We start from the raw sequence: 17,965 nt of genomic DNA, 5'->3' as shown, positions 1-17,965 counted from the left end.
GGAAGGGAGACAGTTAATTCGAAGATATAGATATGGGAGGCAGAATGTCACATAGAAGAATAATAAGGAAATCAGTTTGTCTTTACTACACAGTGTATATTATAGATAAACATATATAAAAGATAAGAAAGTAAACAGTCTGATTTGAAAAGGGAATTTCAATTTGATCCACTGTTTAAGTGACAGGGAGCCACTGAAGTTTGTTGTGTTTTTTTTTTTTTAATAGGGAAGTGACATGGAAAATCACTGGCAACATTTTAAAGGGTGTTTAGAAAGGGGAGTGAGGACATGAGGAAACAAAGTTGCAGGCTATTACAATGTTCTCCATGAGAGATTGTGAAGGTGCAGTAGCTGTGTGAATGGAGAAATGGAGTAGTTGGAAGAGGTTCTTGTGAAGATGCAGTCAAACAAGATTTGCATCTACTTAGTTTTGTGGAATGAAAACGAAGGTAGAAAATAGCATTAAGTTCACAAACCTGCATGACTGGAAGAATAGTGATGTCCCCAACAACAACAACAACAAAAAGCAAGTTCAGAAAAGGAGCAAGTTTGGAAAGAAAGTTCTGTTTTGAACATAATGGACATAATTTGGACATAATGAGTTTGAGATGCTTAAAGATAGTCCAGTACAAAATATTTAATAAACAGTTTGCAAGGCAGATCTGGAGCACACAGGTAAAAACTAGAGTGGATACATAGATTTGAGTATCATCTGCATAGAGATGATAGATAGAAAAAAGCATTGGGGTTTATCTAAAATTAGGAAGCAGGATAAAGACAGCATAAAAAAACCAAGAAGGAATAATTAGGTAAGAGAACAAAAAGAAAATGTCATGAAAACTCTAGAAAAGAAACAATATTCAAGAAAAAAAGATTATCAAAAGTGTTGAATATTATAAAAAGATGAATTATTATCAAGGAAAGGCTATTAGATTTAGTAATTAATATAAATCATTTACAATTTTAAAGTTTCAGTTGAGTGAGAGTGAAAACCAGATTGTAAAGGGTATAGAAATGAGAGCGAGGAGAGGATGTTGAGATCATTTTTGAATATAAAATAGCTTTTTCAAGAAGTTTGGCTGAATGGGGGAGGAGAGATAAAGAATAATAAATTGAGGGAATCTCTTAGGTTCTAGTGAGGGTTTCTTGAAAATGGGTAGGACTAGGGCAATTTTATAAGCAACAGAGAAGAAACCAGTAAATTAGAGCCTAAACAATAGGAGGATTGGAGATTGAGATTACTATGAGGGCAACCTACCAAAGATGGGAGGAGAAGGGATAATGAGAATTTACAGAATATTTGATGTGTTAGAAGATTACTTCCTCAAGCAAGAATGAAAAAGAAAATGGGGGTGAGATGGAAGCAGATTAGAGAGTTGTGAGATGGAGATAAGGGAAAAGGAGGAAGTTATGCCATGAATGGCCTGTTTTCTTCAAGATAGAATGTCTGCAGCTACAGCATTTTTCTCAGGCTGAACTCCTCCTCTTCCCTAGGGGAATTTTTATTTTATCTTTTATTTTATTATTTATTTTAAATATCAATACATTGGTGTATGTACTCAAAAAAGAGAGGGTCCTAACTACCTTCCTAGATACTAATTAATGATAGAGTCAGAAGATAAGCATTTTATTAGATACCTGCTTTGTGCAGAGTCTTATACTAAAAGTTTTATAGATGTTATTTGTATTTGAAATCTAAGTAGTCTCTGGACCAGCCAAGCTATTGAAAAGGAATGGGAGCAAAGGAGTCTTCTTAGCAACAGCTTATCTGGTTTAGAGACTATTTGTTTATTCTGAAGAAAATCAAGTTCAGAAGCATTATATTTTTGAACTCTTCTGGCAAAAGAAGCTACATCAAATATCTTGTTTAAATTACCACTTAATATTGATACTTTTCAACAAATGATAATTTGATTTTAACTTGTCCTGGAAAATTGAGATTATTATTATTATTATTATTATTTTGATAATGCTAGGCAGCTGAAACCTAAGCAAGAAGAGGTTCCTGGCCCTTTTGGAGAACGCAAAGGATCTGCCCAAATTCAGGAGGAGTACTTTGCTGAAGTAATGAATGCCATGGAAGAAATGGATAATCCAAATAATATGCCAGAAGGCTTAGAACTTCCATCCTGGACACATTTTTGTGCTCTAAGAAGAACAAAAATAGAAAGTGAACAAAGAGTAATGTTTTTTTTCTTAATTTTAAATATAGAGGGTTAGCTGGTTGGGATAAAATGCTTTTTTCTCTTTTTAATGTTTGTTACGAGGGATAGATCAATGGGTGGATTTATATATACATGATGTAAAAACAAAAAAAAATCAGAAAATTTTACAAATAAATTACAAGTTAAATAAGCTTAGAAAGTTTTTTTTAGGATAAACATACTCTGTTTTTCTAATTATGTAACAAATGTTGGCAGTACTAGAGTATTATATTGGATTTTGAATCTTAAAACCTGCTTTGGGAGAGATAACCAACACACTGGATATTAAAGTCAGAATCCAAAAAAAGATTTTAACAGTCTGAAATGCTAGGCAAAATCTAATAAAATAAAATTTAATCAGAATAAATGTAAAGCCTTAGACTTAAGATGGAAAAAAAAATCAGCTTCACAGGTACTCTGGTAGAAGAGAAGTTAGAGAGCAATTCTTTCAAGCAATTCAATACAATTCAATTGAATATAATATTCAATACAATTCAATAATTCTGTGTGTTTTGTTGAACAATGAGTGTAATAAATAGCCAAAATATTGCTTTGAGAGAGGCTTAATTTTTAGGAATAAAAAGATCAAAATACTGTTCTTTCTGCCCTGGTCAGACCACAAATGGAATATTATACTCAAATCTAGGGAATCATATTTGATAAGCAGGAAACCATCCTCCTGGGGATGATAACCACCACCAGAGGGCATGATGAAGAGTTTTGAGGGAATGACTTGGGAGCATCAGCTGATGTAATTGGGGATGGCTTTCTTCAAGTATTTAGAAGACCGCCACAGAGAACTGGCATTAGACTTATTCTGGGTGGTTCCAGAGAGCAGAATTAGGAATAAAGACTAGAAGTTGTATGTAGAGAAGCAAATTGAAGCTTCTTGCAAAGAGAAACACCCTAAAAATTAGGGCTATACAAAATTAAAATGAGCTATATAAAGGGAGTGTGAATTCCCCCTAATTTGAGATATTTATGCACTAAGTTATTATATGACCACTTGACATATATGCTATACAGGGGACTCTTTTTCAAGTGTAAATTGGACTACTTGGCCATTGAGTTCCCTTTGACCTCTAAAGTTTTATTCTCTTTTTAATTCTAATTTTCATGGTAGTGGGGGACAGGGTATGTCTGCAGCAAAATACAATACAATATCTGTCCCTTCCCTTTCTTCATGGGAAGCAACAAAGAATAAAACTATGACTTACTTCAGCATACCCAGATTTATTCTATAGCTGGATTGTATCTTTTAAAGAGTAAGACAAATGAGAAGCATGGTATTTATTGTACTTTACTTGAGAGACACTGAAAGGACACATTTCCTTTTTCACTGTCTCAAAAAAAAATTCCCCCATATCTTTAAATGCAGTGCCACCAACATATGACCTAGCACCCTGAAAATTATGTTTCTATTCAACTAACAATTTATTATTAACAAATCTAAAAATCAGGAGCCTGCATATTTCGTTTTCAATAAGGAACTTTTATATTCTAAAGTACTGGATTTAAGTTCCTTTTTATTGCCTGATATTATTGGGTGATTGATCTTTGATGAATTGGGTTCTTTTGCTGAAAATTATGTCTTTTAAATCATGGAAACAGGTTTGTTCTAATGTTTCTCCTTATAATCTAAGAGGTTATGCTTTGGTTTGTTCAGGTAAAGCAAAAATCCCTTATTATGCTGGAAATGCAGGCCTTCCTCCGGAAGAGAACAGAGGATGATGAGAAGTTGCAAGTGGACATTGAAAAAATTTGCCAGGAAATTTACGTGTAATATGACTACTTTAATTCACTTTCATTTATGTCTTATTTGAAATCTAACCCAGGGTTTTTAAACTGAGGGAAAGTTTCTAATATAAAGGCGACTGACAGCAGCTTACAATGGGTTTATCCTTGAACTATCCCTCACCACTATGGGAATGAGTTTTGAAAATTCTAAAACCTGAGACCCCATTGTAAAAAAAAAAAAAAAAAAGTACAAGGTCAAGACTTCTTCTTTTGTTCTTCTTCTGTTTTTTAGTAGATAGAGACTATTAGAAACTTTCCCAAATGCCCATCTCTGTTCTTTATAGAAGGAAATGAAATTTCCCTGCCTAGATTTTTTGGTTCATAAAACTAATAATCTATAAGCACTTATTAAGAATCTATTATATACCTGGCACTGTGCTAGTGCTGGGAAAACAAAAACAAAAATGAAATAGTACCTGGAAAAAGTAACTTAGATTCTATTGAGGAGATAAAATGTACATAAAGAAGTTATATGCAAAAGTAATATATGATAGTTTTGTGGTGATCAGGAAAGACCTTATATGCAAGGTTGAGTTTTGACCCAAACTTTGAAGCAAACTAGAAATTTTAAAAGGTCAAGATGAGGAAAGAGTATATACTAGTTATTAGGGACAGCCTGATCAAAGGCATAGTGACAAAATAGAATACATCATGTGTAATATACAGCAAGAAGGCCAGTTTGGTTGGACCGCAGAGTGCATAAAGGAAGTAATATAAAATAAGACTGGAAAGGCAGCCAGAGATAAAGGGCTATAAATGCCAATCAGAAAAATCAGTATGTGATCCTAGAGGTAATAGACAATGGAATTTACTGAGCCGGGGAGTGAGACAAAGAGTGCTAACTCCTTTAAGCCTCTGGAAATCTGATTGCCACTCTCATCAATCAACTGAAAATGCTTTCTCCAAAGTTTCCAATGTCCTCTTACTTACCTAATCCAATGATCTTTTTTCCTCTTGACCTCTCTGCAGCATTTGACAGTATTAATCATTCTTTTCTCTTGGGTACTAACTTCTATCTAGATTTTGTGATAATATTCTCCTCAATCTCCAGGAATTAATTTTTCAAGAATATTTAGGCAACTATATGGAAGATAAAAGATGGAAAAGATTTGAGGCAGGAAAACTAAGTGGGATATGTTATTATAAAAGATCAGGTGGTCCAGGTTCTAATCTGAGTTAGCAAAATATTGAGAAAGTGATGGATGTTTTTGTATATAGGCATTTATCTCTTGTAAATCAGATCTGAACTAGAAAACAGAATCTAAGACTCATCTGATACCTGCAAATTAAGAGACACCCCCCCCAAAAAAAATAGACTGGACACAATATTTCAAGATATCATAAATGAAAACTGACCAGACCTATTAATAATAGAATGTATAGTAAAAGCAGAAATAATCTATGGGTTATATTCTGAAAAAAAGAAAAACAACCTAAAATGAAAACTGCCAGTAACAGCCAAAATTCAGAGCTTTCAGGTCAAAATTGTAAAATATTTTAAATAGCTAGAAAGTTAAAGTAGAAAAGAATCAATTAGGCTAACAGAAGACTTGGCAGCTAGTATTCCCAAGGAGAAAAGATCTAGAAATATAATATTCCAAAATGCAAAAGATAAAGTTAAACAAAAATAATTCGCCTGGAAAAACTGAGTATAATTCTAAAGGGAAAATGGACAATTAATAAAATAGAATATTTTCCAAGCATTCTTAATTTAAAAAAAAGCAGAGCTGAGCAGAAACTTTGAAAGTCAAACATAGGAGCTAAGTGAAACTAAGAAAGATAAAAATAACTGAAAAAGACTGTAAGGATGTGTTTACATTCTACTGGGGGGAAAAGAAGCAGAATCTTGATTTCTCAAAGAAATTAAATAAAACAAAGAGAGAACTTAAAGGTAATTTTGCCTTGTTTTTAAGGCTCCCAAGTAAAGCAAGAAAAGGGAAGAAAATGAAAATATTTGGGAACAAAGTAGGAGAAAGGGAATTAAAATGATCCTTCTACAGGTCCATCTATGAAAACCCTTTTACAAGTTTTATTTCTTCTATATAGCTAAGTTGGACCATCTTCTCAACACTTTGCCAAGGCCATGAGTCAAACTGGTAGTGCCAATATGAGGATTTCATATTGGGTAGACAGGCAATGTGTACTAACTAGGACAGGACTTAATCAAGAGAAGCTTATTAAGCACGCTTACTAGGAATACCTCACTTCATAAGCAATAATTTCAATCCCCAATCCCCATCACAAACAGAGTTAAATGAGTTACCTGACCAGCTAGGCAGACAATGCTGAGACAGTCAATGTAGTACATGTACAGCCCAGAAAATCTAAGGACATCACAGAAATGTTATTGCTGAAGCTAGAATGGCTGAATGCCACTTGTCCCTCTAGGAAGTGCAAGATACGTTAAGGGAAGACTAGTGCCTCTGACGTAAAAGCTGCCAAGCCCTTTTCAGGGCTGCTTTCCACCTTGGGATCCACCTGATTGACCCAACACTCACCTGTGGCTCCAAAAAAACTGTTAACATGTATAGGGGCCACATCCTAGAAAACCATTTTGAAAGATAAACTAAAACCAGTGGGGGGGGGTACATTGGTAGATGAGAACAATTGTGGGGTGCTTAGAGTTTGGCTACACATCACAGATGCCAAGATCATCCATTTCATCCCGAGTCAGTATCAGTCATCTTGACTTTGTTTTGCCACTGGACTCTTACTCTGGAAGAGTACAGCAGACAACTTCACACAACTCTGCCTTCCTTAAGTCTGATTTATGCACAAATCAAAAGACATCACCCACACCATTTTACCATTTTTCCCTACCTCAAAATCCTGTGGCGACAGACAAATGACAAAGCAGAAGATGTGGATGCCTTGGGAACTGTAATCACAACGCTGCACACAGATGACCCAGGCAATAAGGTCATCTTCTTACTGGACTAAAGGAGGAGTGGGATTCAACAGTCCCCTGGATGTCTGAGCAAGCTTGAAGAACTGCACTACTCACCACCTATCATGAGGAAGGGAATAGAAAAGATGCCCTAAAAATTCTCTTCATTACCCAACCCTGGCTTGCTTACCATGGCAGGTAAGCATCCCAACTCTGAGGTCAAAACAGAAAAGTACAAAAACTTTTGCAAAGGTGATTCCACTCATCTTTGATATATATGGAATGTGCTCACACTTACAAACAACAAAATCCAGTAAACCTGAAAGAATGGCTTTTGTTGCAAGACAACTCAGCAGATATTGCACCCAAATAGCAACCCTGAGTGAAATAAGACAAACTGGAAAATAAAAGCCAGCTTATAAAAGTCAGAACTGGATATACATTTTCCTGCAGTGAAAGGGAGCACTGTGAAGCTGGTGTAGGATATGCAATCAAAACTAATCTATTCAACAAGTCTGTATACCTACTAAAAGGAGTGAACAGTAGGCTCGTGACTATGCAAGTGCCATTTGCAGGGAAAGTGCTCTGTCACTGTCATCAACATGTATGCTCTCACTATCATGAACCCTGATGAGATCGAAGAAAAATTTTGTGAAGATCTGGAGACCCTCATGACCAGTGCCAAAAGAGGACAACCTTATAATTCTGGGTGACAGTAATTCAAGAGTAGACACAGACTGCCAGACAGGGCTGGGAGCCCCAGGAAGAAAGCATTTAGAAACAAACAACCAAGGTCACTTACTACACCTCATGGCCACTTCGACACCCACCCATTGCAATGCAATTCAATCTCGTGGATGTCCCCTCATAGCAATCATTGGCGTTTAATAGACAGGTCATTGTAAGGAGGAGAGACAGACAAGAGCAACAAAGACAATGTGTGCTGCAGAGGGCCATCTGACAGTAGACTTAGCCTCTCTAAGCTGAACATTCATACTCAACAAAAGCAGCAGCCCCAAGACAGGAGGATCTCCAGAACACTGAATGTCACAAAAGGGAGCTGCTCTCAGCGAGTGCATGTTATTGCTAACATGGATACAGTTGGCAATAGTGGAGCAGAAAAGAATGAGGTCGTTTTGAGAGTTTGGGCAACAGCACTGCATTTACTCTTCTGGAGCAACATTCATAAACATTAAGTTTGCTTTGTCAAAAATGATAGAGAAATTCAGAAGCTACTTAAATGAAAATTGAGGACTCCACAGGGTTTGACAACAGGATATTCATCTCTAAGAAGGCAGTATCTAAATATATCAAAAGTAAAGTACAATCAAAGATTAGAAAGATGTAGAATCTTGGCTCAGCAGATAGATGAAATTCAATTTTATACTACTGGTAAAAATCCAAAGCATTTTTATAATTTTCTGAAAGCTATTTATTGGCCAAAGATCTATGGCTTATCTCAACTACTCAGAGCTGATGGAGCCACTTTGTTTAGTAATAAGGACATGATGCTGGAGAGTTCTCTCAATAGAATATCTCATTAATCGAATTAGTTAATGCTGAAGTTACTGCTTGAAGGTTGAAGTCAATCACTCTCTAGTCAAATTTTCAACTAAAGAGGTTTTGAATGTTATTCGGCTCCTTTCGTGTGACAAAGCACCTAGTCCTGATTCTGTCCCAGAAGAGATTTACAAAGCAGGATGTTCATTTTTTCATATAAAAGCTGACATACATTTTCTATGTTATATGGAAAGAAGAGGTTGTCCCTCAGGAGTTGAAGGATACCTCTACTGTCCACCTTTATAAAGGTAAAGGAAAAGGAAATATATCATCTCCTGTAACAACTATAGGAAGTTGTCTCTCTTAGTCATTGCTGGCAAGATTCTTGCCAGCGTTATCCTTAATAGGCTTATCCTTCACCTACGAGATGAACATCTATCTTTAAGCTAGTGTGGCTTAAGAAAGAGCAAAGAAATTATTAATATGGTATTTGTAACCTGAAAATTCCAGGAAAAATGCCAGGCTCAAAACAAAGGTGTGTATATAACATTCATCAAAATAATTTAATCCTTTGATACTATCAGTCTTGAGGAATAATGGGAGGCTTCTGAGATCATTCTGGTCTGATCAATCACAGCTAGACACACTATACTTTAACTCCAACATAGTAATGTCATTTTGGTCCTCTGTGAAAATTATGGACAAAAACCACCAAAGAGAAAGGGAGTAGAGACAGTCTAGTTCACATGATTGAGGTTTATGGAACAAAGACTATATGAACTGGGAGGAAGGAGCAGAAGTAGACATCCCATGAATTGAACATATTAAGTTATTGCAGAAAAACATAAAATTCAACAAAGGAAATAGGCAGTAACTGAAAGAAGGAAAGAGGAGATTGAGAAGGATAAAAAGGAATAATCAAAAGCAAAATAAATTCAACTAGGGAGAGTAGTTCATGAAGAAGTGTAAAAACCTATGATTAAGATCTGGGCAAGAACAGAAATAGTAGAGCAGAAACAGATGCCTTAGTGTTGAGCACATTCATTTCTTGCCACCTTCTTTGTAAAAAGGATAGTAGAAAGGGAGGAGTGGAGAAAAATGTGTAAAAGGATGGAGGAAAATAAGATGGAGGAAAATACACAATTAACAATCATAACCATGAATGTGAATGGCACCAACTCAATTATAAAAAAAATTAGCAGAAGAGATTAAAAACAGAATATATGCTGTGTGCAAAAAATATACAAAATAAGAAGCTGAAGTAAAAAATGCTTCAGATCTAAAAAAAATTTCAGAGGTAGCAATCATAATTGTATCCAACACAGTAGTAAAAAATAGAAATGATTATAGAAAATGATAAACAGAAAAACTATATTATGCTTATAGGCACCACAGATAACAAAGATCTTAACATATCTTTTTCAATGTTGGTCAAATTTAATAAAAATATAAATCAGAAAGAAAAACCTGAATAAAATCCTGTTTAAGTTGGATATGTTAGAGCTCTGAATTGAAATAGAAATGAATATCTTAGCTATGCAAAGAAACTTTTAAAAAATTGACCAATTACTGGGGCCTGAAAACATCACAAACAAATGTAGAAAAGCCATATATATTAAATACATCCTTTATTGAACACAATACAATTATTGTTGTTCACCCTTCATTCTCAAAGAGGTCCAATGAAATCACAAAACGATGTCTTAACTTGCTTGTGGATTGAATTTAAACAAGGCAGTACTATACAAAGTCATCAGCCTCACTCATCCAGAGTCTTTGAAATCCAGTGTCAAGACAAAAGTCAAGATAACTGGTAATAGCCCACTATATTTATTAAAAGTCTTTTAAGAAAGGAATGAAAATTGAAGACTAATCAATATTTTAAGAATTGGTAGTTCAAAGTAAAAATCATAAAAACAATACCTAATTCTGTTACATTAAATAGCAACAACACAACATACCAAAATTTTTTGAGATATAGTCAAAGCAGTGTTAGGGAGGAAGTTTATGTTATTTTTAATAAACAAAAAATATATATTATCAATGAATTGGGCATGCAACTAAAACAACTAGAAAAGCAACACATTAAAAAATTCAACTAACCACCAAAGCAGGAATTTTGAAAAGCAAAGAAAAAAATGAAAAAAAAAACTGAAAACAAAAATATCATTTATTTTAAAAATAAAACCACAGGCAAAAGGTTTTTAAAGGGGAAAAATCATCAAACTAAACAACGAATCTGATTTTTTCAATCGAATTTGACTTTGAAAAGAAGGAGAGATATAAGATATATGTTGAGATAACAGGGTCTTATGAGAGATTTTTAAGGGAGGGATGACATTTTAAATAGCACTTTCAAGTTTATAAAGCATTTTTCTCAAAACAATTCTCTGCACATAAGTAGGGCAAGTATTATCATTCCTCTTTTACAGACAATAACAATCTATATTTACAAAATACTTACAGTAAATAGTTAGATGCTTAATTAATTTAATGTAGACTGCCAATAGAATTAAAGTCAAATTAACTTCTTTTTAAAATAAATTTTGGACCTGAATTATTAATGATCAACTTCCTTCTTCCTTTTTTATCTGTAAACATAATTCTAATTATCAATTTGAGATCCCCAAATTAATTATTCATGTTTCACTATAAGAAAAATAATTGAATTAGCCAGATTTTGCAGTTATCGGTAATATGATATATAATGGAAAAAACATAAAAGCAAAGCTTTCAGTATACTTTATACTTCATAACATTTTTTCTATTTATACTTCATAGCATTTTTTCTATTCTTCAGGTTTACCTTATTTTCATGTGATAATACAATTGGATTACTAATTTTTTTAATCCTAGAGCAAAATCCTGTGAATTTATTTTTCTCTACACAATACTTTAACCAGAATGAGTGTAATTAGAAGAAATATTGTATCTATTTCCATGTAAAGTTGGTCACTAGAAAAAGTTTCACATAAAAAATATATATTTAGTGTATAATTTTTTTGAAGTGGCTTAGTATGAGTTGCTTTTCAGAATTTTTTAATATATTAAATTAACAAAATATAAAATACATAGAGTACAATTAAGCTTCTCATTGTTTTTCAATTTAGATTTCAAGAAGAGAAAATGAATTATCAGCTGAATTTGACAATTCAACTCTTGCTTACACAAGGGCAAGTAGAAGTGGAAAATTTTCAATTTCTATTGGATTTTGCAGACTCCATTCTCATTAACAGAGTTATAATTGAAGATATAAATAGTATAATTCGGGTAATTATGAATTTTCAAAAAGAAAAAACACAGTAACTGTTATGAAAAATAAGGGTAAAGTATATTTTCCCTTGTTTAATACCCACCCATTTTCCACTAAAATTTTTTTTTACTTGTTTGTATGTCTCCTCTATTTTCATATTATTTCCTTCCCTGACCTAGTGAGGCATGGGTATCTTTTGTAACAAAGAATAAGGGAAAAAAGGAAATAAGCAAAGTTTATTTCCTACACATCAAATAAGTTAACAAATATATGCATTGTTCTTCACCTATGTAAAGACAAGGTACATTATTTTCAATTCTTTTTATTCTTGATCAGCATAATTATATAACATTCAGTTTCATTTTGTGTTCTTTCCTTTAACCTTGTTATAGTAATTATAAATATAACTTTTCTGGTCTAATTATTTCACTCTTCATCAGCTATTATATGTCTTTCCATATTTCTCTGAAATTGTTCATACTAGTTCCTACAAAATAATATTGCTCTCATTCACCACAATTTGTTTAGCTAATTGAAGGGCCTCTAATTTGTTTCCAATTCTTTGCTAGCACAAAAAGACTCGCTATATTTGATTATATACAGAATCTTTCTTTCTATCTTTGACTTCTTTGAGGTCTCAGAGTCAAAAAGTAAAGATATTTTATTTTTTAAAAATTCTAAATTGCTTTCTGGAATGGCCAGATCAATTCGGAGTTCCACCAACAGTATATTGACTTGCTTTTCTTTTGCTAGACTGTGGAATGTGAGGAGGAGAATAATGTGTAGGAAGACTAAGAAAAAATAAAAAAAAAAAGCTAGGTTGTAAAGAGTTTTAAAGAAAAGATTTTGTATATTTGATCTCAGAGATAATAGTCTCTTGAGTTTATTGCACAGGAAAGTGACATAGATGATATTTTAAGAAAATCAATTTGACAGGTGTTTATCTAGTATTCCCTAAATTCTGGGGTTCTTGCCCTGATCTTGAGTTTGAACAGCTTTCTGAGAAAGAAAGTAGTCATCATGCAGTCAACTGAGGGGAACCTACTTCATGAATGACTGAGGAGAAGCCACTGTGGTATGACTATTTCTGTGAAGACAAAGGAGTTGATGGAGGCTCATCTGAGAGTACCCTTGAGGTGATGGCTACTCCTCTGCCACCAGCAACTATAATATGACTTCCCTGACAGACCAATGTAAGGACTTCTCTGACAAAAGCACACTCAAGTTCAAGGACAAGGGCAAGAACCCAGCAATCTAAGGAATGATAAGTAAGCATCCATATGTTCAAGTAGCAATATGTCTCAATATTTTCTCAACACTATCATGAGCAAGACGAAAATGCAGGTTATATTCATTTAACCCTAAAGACAATAAGAGTTTGAATAAGTGAGTGAAACAGTCAGAAATGAACTTTAGAAAACCCCCTTTGGCAGTTGCATGGGGGCATACTGGAGAGATACTGAAGGCAGGGAAAACAATTTAGAAGGCTACTGCAATCACTGAGAGGTAATGAAGGTCTGATCTACCATGATGGTTATGTGAATGAAGAAAAGGAAACCTATGTGAGAGATGTTTTGAACACAGAAATTTCAAGATTTTATAACTAATATGTGATGTAAGTGAGAGTGAAGAATTAAGTAGTAAACAAATATTTATTAAGTACTTGATATACACCAGACACTATACTAGGAGCTAGAGATAGAAATATAATGAAAAAATCTCCACTGACAATGATTTTACAACCCAAAGGTAAAATCAATAAATACAAAATCCACAAAGTATTTAAATACAAGATAGTTTGGAAGAGAGAGCTAAGAACTGGGGACAATCAGGAAAAGCTAACATTATGATTGCAAATTTAGGTAACTTGCCTTTAATGGTCACAGGTAAGCTGGAAGAGGAGCTGAAAGGGAGACAAAAATTCTGTTTTGGGCATGTTGAATTTGAAATGCCTTCAGATCATCCACCCTCTCCCTATGTTTAATGTAAATTTGAAGTTTAAGGTAAAATTGAAATATATTCAAATATATGCTAATTCAACTTAGAAGACCTTAATTTGGATTTCTTTCTGAATTTCTTCCCTTTCTTATCTTCTGCAATTTAATGACATATAGGATAAAATTAAATTCTTATTAGTCATTTTTATCATGAGCACTATAATACAACATGACCAAATATACCCTGAAATGTTTCTTTGGACACAATTAAGCTAACTCTGCCAACTTCTTTATTTTCCTCTTCAAGAATACCTTATGATCTATTCCTTCTATTTAGCTACAATTTTCTTATCTTTTGGTTTCATTTATAGGGAGACCACTAATTGACATAATTCATCTATTGTTCACTCACTAATCACTTGTCAGGGATCTCAGAGAAACAACAGCTAAATTAAAGATTTTTTCCTCCTCACTACTCTGTCAAAAGCAAGAGTAGCACTGGCAATTATTCTGTAATTTCCTTTCGTTAATGGATTACCATGACTAAGTTAATCAGGCTTCTGATAATAAATTTCTCCATATTTAGTCAAACCAGTCCCCCCAAAAGAAAACAGAATCATTTGCTAGTGAAAATATTTGAACACTTTCTGAAGTAGTAGAGCTTCTCAGAGCTTGTGCTCTACTGATATATTATTCAAATATTCATAGTTACCTATTTACCTCCATGAGATTTCTGGGTGAAGTTGTTCTTAATATGAGCAATTTAGCATAGGAAGGTGGATGATCATTGGTAATTAGGAGATGTACTCCAGAAATTCACAAAAAAGGAAAAAGAGCATCTCAGTTTCATTTTTCTACCAGCCTGAACCTCTACTTTTATCCCTAATAATTAAATGTATTTACCTTATAATTTGCAGGTTTTTAATTGCATTAATCTTTTTTCTAATTTTGGTCCTTTTTTGTATTTTCTATTGATTTGTTTCTGTACTAAGTTCTTTCAATATAGCTTCAGGTTATTAATTTTTTCTCTTTCCATTTTACATGGCATTTAAGTACTATGAATTTGCCTCAAAGATGAATCTCATAGGTTTTGAAACATAGTGTTATCTATTATCACTATCTTTGTCTAATTTTTGTAGTTTTCTCTTTCTTTTACCCAAATATTTAATAATCACTGTTCAGTTCTTTTATATCTCCTTTTCATCAAATCATAATTATCATTTTTGTTGCAATGATCCACAGTGTAGGATGGTAATGAAGAGAGCTAATCTTGGAGTCAAGATCACTTATATTTCAAATTTTCCTTCTGACACATACTGGCTGTGTGACCCTGGGCAAGTTATTTAATGTCTTGGTGTTGTAGGCAACTTTCTATAAGTTGTAAAGAGAGTCCTGACCTATGTACAGACTTTCCTCATTCAGAAGCTTCCTATATAAATGAAATCATTGGTTCAGTTCTAACTCTCTTACAATATGGTTTCCATATTTCAGGAATAGAATTTTTGCTTTCAACATTTATCCATGTTTTCTTGTAATCAATTTTTTGTGTAAATATAGGTATTTAAGCAGGAAAATAGATCTAGCCTTTGCTTTCCCACTAAGTTTTTTTGGCTAATCTGTTATATCTATCTTGTTTAATACTTTTAATTGTATTCTTTTTGTTTTAGTATACAGTAATGTTATATTTAGGATGCTAAAATTGTTTTCAGTTTCTTCCTTGAAAGAAAGTTTTACTTTTATAAATTTTGCAACAGAATTATTATACATATACTTAAGGTTGATATATTTTCATTTTGTATAGACCAATTTAGTAATAAAATATATATGTCAGTCATCTTTAACACTTTCTGTTTTGAATTAAATTTTGGCTTATTTCATTAATATCTCTCCCACTTCCTATAGTTTGGCAGTAGTATAGTAATTTTAGAACACACTTTCATTCTGGCCAATTTAAATCTTTCTCTATGAAATGTTTACTCTTAAGAGTTTCTTTTTTATTTAGTGACTTTAGCGTTTTATTGGTAGGTTTTAATTATTTTGCATTTAGAATTTAACCTCAACTTAATAAAACCATTCTAAATAAAGTTCTTCTTAAATTAATAATTAATTACATAGTTGTTCAGCCATTTCAGTTGTATCCAACTCTTTTGTGACCCAATTTGAGGTCTTAGCAAAGAGGTTGGAGTGGTTTGGCATTTCCTTCTCCAACTTATTTTACAGATGAGGAAATTGAAGCAAACCAGTTTAAAGTAAGTTACTTGCCCAGGGTCACCCAGCTAGTAAGTATCTGAGTCCAAATATGAACTCAGGAAGATGAGTCTTTCTGATTTTAGGCCTGACAATCTATCCATTGAGCCACCTCTTTCATCAAAGAATAGAAACGTTGCTTCGGAATTATGTTCTCTTTCATCTTCCTAATCTTGTAATTTTAGCCTTCTCCCCTCCTACCCCCATTCATTTCTCTGAATAACTCTTTTTAAAAACTTAGTGACAAATCCTAATCCAAAAAACAAAGTGTTCTGAGAATTCTCATATGCTTTTAGCAACTATTTGACAGTGACTATTTTAAATACTTCTGTTTTTGGCTGGGATGCTTGTTTGTTCCATGAAAATTTCCTTTTACCCAATGTATCTCTGTAAATCTACAAAGTCTGTTTGCTTCTCAAGTATTTTATCTCCTATCATGATAAATCATAAATCATGTCTCATTTAGAAAGGGATACCTGAGCAGGATCTTGAAGGAAACTAAGTATTCCAAGAGGCTAAAATGAGGAGGGAAGTGCCCTTTAGGCAAAGAAAGACAACCCAGTGCAAGGTCTTCGAGAGAGAATATAGTACTAGATATGAGGAACAAGAAAGAGATTAGGTTGAATGTGACAAAAGGAATGCAAAGAGGAGGAGGGTAGAAAAGTACACAGAGGTAGGTAAGTTGTGAAAACATTTAAATGCTATAAGAGTTTACATAATTTATCTTAAAGGTAATAGGGAACTGTTAGAGTTTACTGAGAAATGACATAGTCAGACTTGAATTTTAGGAAAGTACTCTGGCAGCTTTATAGAAGATAGAAAAGAAAAGTGGGAAACACTTGAGGCAGAGACATCATAGATGATAAGCCAGCAAAATAGACAAGAGTAGCAGGAGGAGATTTTGCTGAGTAGATCATTCTGGAGCCACTGCCCATGCTCCTTTATATATTCAGTATGCCTTGAAAATTCTTTTATATGATCATATTATTCCTTGGTAAGTGATTTTTAAACTACTTCTAGCAATTTGTATTATTTCCTCTTCTTATAATTTTGAGATAATAAGAGAGTTGAATCTTGAGTCCTTCCTTTTCAGCATCCTATAACTACCATTTATATTTTGCTGCATATTAATTCTAGAATTTTTTGTTTAATGACTTCATAAATAATTCTGTCTAGATTCTTTGGGTTTTTTGTTTCTCTTAGCTATAACTAACTTGAAGTCTGCTGTGTCAAGATCTGTTCTCCGGGTCTGTCTTTGATTCTGTGGCTTTACAATAACTTAGACAATTTGTTGATTTTTAAAAGTTATGTTGCTTTAGACATAATTTAGTTTTCTGCTGTAGTACATCTATTCATTGCTTCTGTGGATTTCCTTAAATTTTCTATCATATTTTTCTTATGTTTTTCTTTGTCATGTTCTTAGTATTTTTTTCATCTTTCTTGAATTTTTATGCATTCTTTTTTTACTTTCCATAATCTCTTCTGTTACTTGAGCTTATGTTTTTTAGAGTAATACTGATTCTTTCATTTCTTTGAATATGACATGTTAAATTCTCTCAGGATAACTTACATAATTTCTTTTTTTTCATTGCTTCTGAAACTTTAGCTTGTTCATCTGTTTTAGAGTATTATTAATAATAGTAACATTCTTTTATCTACTCATATTAAAATTTGGGGGTGTTTTAGTGTGTTTTTAAAGTCATGTTTTTGTTCTCCATAGAATTTCTGTTGAGTTTTTTTTTGGGGGGGAAAGAATGTTTCTTTTGTACATATGTGAAAAGCTTGGCTTCTTCTTTAATTCTTTAAATCTACTATCCTTCAACTTGTTTTATATACATGTCCCTCTGTGTCAGCCTATTTGGGATGATATGAAGATATGATATGTCTTTATGCTTTTAGGAAAGCGAGAACTATTCCAAACCATTAAGATTTATATTTTCTTTCCTTCAATTATTCTTTTTGTCACTGAAGGCAAGGTTTTTTTATGTTATCAGGAAAACTGAATTTAAGTCTTATATGAGAATTTTTTTCTAAATATGTGATGATAACAATTACAGGCCTAGGATCCAAAGCTTGAGGTAAATTTGGTAGAACCATCAAAAAAGTATTCCATTCTTTCCAGAAGGTCTTCACTACTTCT

General features: G+C 33.2%; 1 protein-coding gene and 1 long non-coding RNA gene across 2 annotated transcripts in view; one reads left to right on the top strand and one right to left on the bottom strand.

Moving 5' to 3' along the window:
* The window catches only part of LOC127551550 (uncharacterized), a 61,554-nt gene that overhangs the window by 32,092 nt on the left and 11,497 nt on the right, over positions 1–17,965 (bottom strand). The window lies entirely within an intron of this gene.
* Positions 1–17,965, top strand: part of LOC127551549 (cilia- and flagella-associated protein 43-like) — a 150,460-nt gene that overhangs the window by 127,671 nt on the left and 4,824 nt on the right. Inside the window, exons 33-35 of the mRNA XM_051981355.1 lie at positions 1,977–2,181; positions 3,871–3,983; positions 11,499–11,658. Of these exons, the coding sequence (XP_051837315.1) occupies positions 1,977–2,181; positions 3,871–3,983; positions 11,499–11,658 (478 nt within the window). The remainder of the gene's footprint in view (positions 1–1,976; positions 2,182–3,870; positions 3,984–11,498; positions 11,659–17,965) is intronic.

The sequence above is a fragment of the Antechinus flavipes genome, chromosome 2, assembly GCF_016432865.1.
Source record: "Antechinus flavipes isolate AdamAnt ecotype Samford, QLD, Australia chromosome 2, AdamAnt_v2, whole genome shotgun sequence".
Taxonomy (NCBI): domain Eukaryota; kingdom Metazoa; phylum Chordata; class Mammalia; order Dasyuromorphia; family Dasyuridae; genus Antechinus; species Antechinus flavipes.
Note: the sequence above shows the minus strand (reverse complement) of the source record. Positions and strands in the feature narration are given on the sequence as shown.